The 6,423-nt window shown below is 47.6% G+C and overlaps 1 protein-coding gene across 1 annotated transcript in view; it reads left to right on the top strand.

The window, feature by feature from the left end:
* LOC128705527 (retinal homeobox protein Rx2-like) overlaps nt 1-5,784 on the top strand; it is a 138,579-nt gene extending 132,795 nt beyond the window's left edge. Inside the window, exon 3 of the mRNA XM_070095680.1 lies at nt 3,568-5,784. Within this exon, the coding sequence (XP_069951781.1) occupies nt 3,568-4,089 (522 nt within the window). The 3' untranslated portion in view covers nt 4,090-5,784. The remainder of the gene's footprint in view (nt 1-3,567) is intronic.
* The last annotated feature ends 639 nt before the right edge of the window (nt 5,785-6,423 follow it).

The raw sequence follows: 6,423 nt of genomic DNA, 5'->3' as shown, positions 1-6,423 counted from the left end.
CAATCTTGACAGCAGCAGCAATCTTGACAGCAACAGCAACCATGACAGTAATAACTATCTTAACAGCAACAGCAGCCTTGACAGCAACAGCAACCTTGACAGCAACAGCAATCTTGACAGCAACAGCAACCTTGACAGCAACAGCAACCTTGACAGCAACAGCAATCTTGACAGCAACAGCAATCTTGACAGCAACAGCAATCTTGACAGTAACAGCAATCTTGACAGCAACATCAACCTTGACAGCAACAGCAATCTTGACAGCAACAGCAACCGTGACAGCAACAGCAATCTTGACAGCAACAGCAATCTTGAGAGCAACAACAATCTTGAGAGCAACAGCAATCTTGAGAGCAACAGCAATCTTGACAGCAACAGCAATCTTGACAGCAACAGCAACCTTGGCAGCAACAGCAATCTTGACAGCATCAGCAATCTTGACAGGAACAGCAATGTTGACAGCACCAGCAACCTTGACAGCAACATCAACCTTGACAGCAACAGCAGCCTTGACAGCAACAGCAATCTTGACAGCAACAGCAGTCTTGACAGCAATAGCAACCTTGACAGCAACAACAACCTTGACAGCAACAGCAACCTTGACAGCACCAGCAATCTTGACAGCAACAGCAACCTTGACAGCAACAGCAATCTTGACAGTAACAGCAACCTTGACAGCAACAACAATCTTGACAGCAACAGCAACCTTGACAGCAACAGCAATCTTGACAGCAACATCAATCTTGACAGCAACAGTAACCTTGACAGCAACAACAATCTTGACAGCAACAGCAACCTTGACAGCAACAGCAATCTTGACAGCAACAGCAATCTTGACAGCAACAGCAACCTTGACAACAACAACAATCTTGACAGCAACAGCAATCTTGACAGCAACAGCAACCTTGACAGCAACAGCAATCTTGACAGCAACAGCAACCTTGACAGCAACAGCAATCTTGACAGTAACAGCAACCTTGACAGCAACAACAATCTTGACAGCAACAGCAACCTTGACAGAAACAGCAATCTTGACAGCAACAGCAATCTTGACAGCAACAGTAACCTTGACAGCAACAACAATCTTGACAGCAACAGCAACCTTGACAGCAACAGCAATCTTGACAGCAACAGCAATCTTGACAGCAACAGCAATCTTGACAGCAACAGCAACCGTGACAGCAACAGCAACCTTGACAGCAACAGCAACCTTGACAGCAACAGCAATATTGACAGCAACAGCAACCTTGACAGCAGCATCAACGTCGACAGTAACAGCAACCTTGACAGTAACTTCAACCTTGACAGTAACAGCAACCTTGACAGCAACAGTAATCTTAACAGTAACAGCAACCTTGACAGTAACAGCAACCTCGGTAGCAACAACAGCAACCTTAACAGCAACAGCAACCTCGACAGCAGCAGAGCCACAGCCCCGACAGTGATAGCAGTAACAGCATGTATAAATAACAGCACTAACAGAAACAGGCAACTACAGATGCTGTTCCAGGTTATTTAACACATCTCGAGGAGGAGGACGAGGACGGGGGGGGGACAGGAGAGAGTGAGAAGGATGAATGAGAGAGATAGGTAGAGAAGTGAGGGCATGAGACAGGTGAAGGGAGAGAGAGGTGAGGGGAGAGAGAGGTGAGGGGAGAGAGAGATGAGAGAAGGGGAGGGGAGGGGAGGGGAGAGGGGAGGTGAAGTGAGGGGAGGGGAGAGAGGAAGGGATATGAGGAGAGAGGGAGTGAGGTGATGGAAGAGGGGAAGTAAAGGAAAAGAGAGGTGAGGGGAGGTGAAGGGAGGAGAGGGGAGGGGAGAGGAGGGGAAGGAGCCAGGGTGTTAGAGTTCTCACGAGGGATCCTCACCCATTTACCACACAAACAACATTTATACCTCCCCCCCTCGCTCCCCTCCCCTCCCCTCACTCCCTCTCCCCTCACTCCCTCTCCCCTCACTCCCCCTCCCCTCACAATACACGTCTTGATCCCGGCTCGCTCTCCCTTTGACGTGACGTCACGGAGACAGCTGTTACAAGTCCCCTCCCACCCCCTATCTCCCCTTCCTCACCAGCCCCCCCTTCCAAGGACGAGGTCCACATCCCCTTACCTCCCCCCAGCTCTGTGTGGGGGTGCAGGACCCCCACCCCAACCACTGTTGGTCACTGTTGGAAACATCTCGTCACTGTTGCAAACACCTGGTCACTGTTGTAAACACTTGGTCATTGTTGCAAACACCTGGTCACTGTTGCAAACACCTGGTCACTGTTGCAAACACCTGGTCATTGTTGCTCAGCTGTTGCTAACTTCTAGCTCACAAGCGAACAGACCTGGGTTCAATCCCCGGGTGAGGCAAAACATCTGGGTAAGTCTCCTTACACACCTGACTCTCTTCACCCACACACCTGCTGACCCTCTTCACCCACACACCTGCGGAACCTTTCCACCCACACACCTGCTAAACATCTTCACCCACACACCTGCTGACCCTCTTCACCCACACACCTGCGGAACCTCTTCACCCACACACCTGCTAAACCTGTTCACCCACACACCTGCTGACCCTCTTCACCCACACACCTGCGGAACCTCTTCACCCACACACCTGCTAAACCTCTTCACCTACACACCTGCTGACCCTCTTCACCCACACACCTGCGGAACCTCTTCACTCACACACCTGCTAAACCTCTTCACCCACACACCTGCTGACCCTCTTCACCCACACACCTGCGGAACCTCTTCACCCACACACCTGCTAAACCTCTTCACCCACACACCTGCTGACCCTCTTCACCCACACCTGCGGAACCTCTTCACTCACACACCTGCTAAACCTCTTCACCCACACACCTGGTGACTCTCTTCACTCAGCAGCCAGTAGGTACCCGGGTGAAAATCGACTGGTGTGGGTGGCATCATGGGGGAGAGAATCCACACTTCTTATCCTTCTTCTTTTCCTTCTTCGCAGATGTCATTGCATCTGTCATGTTCTCTCTTCTAACTGTTCCACAAGTGTTCTAATTATATTTCGTTCCACAGGTGTTCCCTGTAGCGTTCCACAGGTGTTCTATGTATTGTTCCACAGGTGTTCTAACTCACCTGTTGTTTCACAGGTGTTCCATGTATTGTTACACAGGTGTTCTAACTCACCTGTTGTTCCACAGGTGTTCCAAGTCATCTATTGTTCCACAAGTGTCTTATATATTGTTCCACAGGTGTTCTATGTATTGTTCCACAGGTGTTCTATGTATTGTTCCACAGGTGTTCTATGTATTGTTCCACAGGTGTTCTATGTATTGTTCCACAGGTGTTCTATGTATTGTTCCACAGGTGTTCTATGTATTGTTCCACAGGTGTTCTATGTATTGTTCCACAGGTGTTCTATGTATTGTTCCACAGGTGTTCTATGTATTGTTCCACAGGTGTTCTATGTTTGGTTCCACAGGTGTTCTATGTATTGTTCCACAGGTGTTATATGTTTGGTTCCACAGATATTCTATGTATTGTTTCACAGGTGTTCTATATATTATTCCACAGGTGTTCTAATTCATATATTGTTCCACAGGTGTGGTTCCAGAACCGGCGAGCAAAATGGCGCCGTCAGGAGAAGATGGAACAAGCGCAGCTGCGCCTTCACGAGCAGTCCATGGGCCTACTGCATAGGCCTTCCGGTCCACCGGGGCCCCTGGACCACTTCTTCCCACCTCTGCTGCCAGGCCTGCCAGGCCTACCCAGCCTACAAGGCACCATGCCTTCCATTCATGGCGGTCTGACAGCCATGGGCGGGGCTGTCTCCTCTCTACCTGGCTTTTTAACCCACCCGCACGCAGCCTACCCTTCTTATCTCACCCCGCCCACCTCCTCAGCCATGGGCGTGGGTCCGCCGAGCGCGCCCACATCTACAGCCCCGCCCGCTTTCACCACGCCTCCTCTACCCATGTCTCCGCCCCTGCCAACCCCCGTGCAGGAGCGGGCCTCCCCCCCAGCAGGGGCTGAGGACGACCTCAGGTCATCCTCCATTGTGGCACTGAGACTCAGAGCCAAGGAACACCTGGAGAGCCTCGTCAGGACCTCAGCACTCGTATGAATCCACTACTTCAGCAGCTCGTTCCACAGTCGAGTAACTCAGCCATATTCTTCGGCCGGGTTCTTCAGTTAGTCTCCGAAGGTACTCAATCCTTCAGCCAGCTCAGTCCATAGCTCTTGGCACTTCGCTAACCTGAGGTGATATAACTCCAACGCAACAGCTCTCAGACCTCTGTACTTCACACTCAGACCTTGAGAGAGTCAGTCTACCCTTGAACTTCACGCTAGAGATTGTCTTGGCTTCAATGCGGCTATCTAAACAGAAGGTGTAATCTTTTACGAATGGCTTATAGAGATCATGGTTGGCCTGTAATAGTCGTGGCTAACTTACAGAGATCATGGATGACCTGCAGTAATCGTGGCTGACTTACAGAAGTCATGGCTGACGTGCAGTAATCGTGGCTGACTTACAGAAGTCATGGATGACCCTCAGTAAGCGTGGCTAAGTTACAGAGGTCATGGCTGACCTGCAGTAATCGTGGCTAAATTACAGAGGTCATGGATGACCTGCAGTAATCGTGGCTAAGTTACAGAGGTCATGGATGACCTGCAGTAATCGTGGCTAAGTTACAGAGGTCATGGCTGACCTGCAGTAATCGTGCCTAAGTTACAGAGGTCATGGCTGACCTGCAGTAATCGCGGCTTAGTTACAGAGGTCATGGCTGACCTGCAGTAATCGCGGCTTAGTTACAGAGGTCATGGATGACCTGCAGTAATCGCGGCTTAGTTACAGAGGTCATGGATGATCTGCAGTAATCGCGGCTTAGTTACAGAGGTCATGGATGACCTGCAGTAATCGCGGCTTAGTTACAGAGGTCATGGATGACCTGCAGTAGTCGTGGCTGATCTAGAGTGGATCTGTCTGAATACTAGAGCGTCTTATCAGTAACGACAAAGTGATGCTAGCAGTGACGAGTAAGACGCAACATCAACGCCACGATCTCAGCAACATCAACGCCACGATCTCAGCAACATCAACGCCACGATCTCAGCAACATCAACGCCACGATCTCAGCAACATCCTCCCAGCGCACTTTGTTCTCATTACAAGTGTCAACAAACATTACTTCCGTAAAATCGAATGCTTCTCTATTTTAAAACACTGACGTAAAAAAAGAACATAGAACACAATAATAGAAGAACAATGAGGAAAAAAAACACTGTTGAACTGATAGCCAGACGTAGGGTATTTCCTCCCCCGTTACGTTACAAGGGGAGAGTGAACTAGCAAGTGTCGTTACGGTTTAATGACCTCGTTAGGTAGTGTTCCAAGTGTGCATGATGACTGATGGATGAACCTTGGAAGCGACTCTTCACTTGATGGCTTCGTCAACAATGTTGACCTCACTGTTAAGAGGTGAAACAGTGGCTAGTGTCGCCACTACTCCTTATTCTCTCTTTCTCTGTTCCTCTCTTCTTTGCCCACACTGCTTATCGCTCCTTGCTTCACATTCAGTATTATTATTTTAGTGATTCCTATTTTTATGGTGTCTAGCTCAGTGGTGCCTCACCTCTCTCTTTCTCTTTCTTTGTCTGTCTGTCTGTCTATATGTCTGTCTGTCTGTATGTCTGTCTGTCTGTATGTCTGTCTGTCTGTCTGTCTGTCTGTCTCTCTCTCTCTCTCTCTCTCTCTCTCTCTCTCTCTCTCTCTCTCTCTCTCTCTGCAAATATCTAGCACGACCAAAACAAGTGTACGTTTGGGCTAATCTGTATATATATATATCTATAGAATGAACATGTAAATATTGACTGTAGATATAGATAATCCCCTCCCATTGGTTGCCATGGTTACCTCTTGACAGTAACGTTCCTGTGTAGTCCGTTATTACGCGCACATACACACACACGCACACACACACACACACACACACACACACACACACACACACACATATATATATATATATATATATATATATATATATATATATATATATATATATATATATATATATATATATATATATATATATATATATATATATATATATATATATATATATATATAACGAATTTCAGGCTTATTGCTTTAATTGATAAAGTAATTATCTCCAAAATTATCTTGGATTCCATTTTCTGAGACCAGAGAACAATTAGTTCAATTTCTTTAAAGATAATTGGCTCCTTTTTCATGTTCTTCGAAGAATAAGCCGGAAATCCGTTTTCTATGCAAATAAAACTTTAAAGGAAACAGGAAAATATCCCTTATTGACCCTGACAATGAAGGTGATATTAGCGTGGCCAGTGTGAGGCATTATGCGAGGGGGGACTTTAACTTAGTTATGTACAGTGTCAAGGCTTCTTATGTCAGTGCATGTGTCAGACATGTGTCAGT

Source organism: Cherax quadricarinatus, chromosome 51 (assembly GCF_038502225.1).
Source record: "Cherax quadricarinatus isolate ZL_2023a chromosome 51, ASM3850222v1, whole genome shotgun sequence".
Lineage (NCBI taxonomy): Eukaryota > Metazoa > Arthropoda > Malacostraca > Decapoda > Parastacidae > Cherax > Cherax quadricarinatus.
The sequence above is the reverse complement of the archived record's forward strand: the minus strand, read 5'-3'. Positions and strand labels throughout refer to the sequence as shown.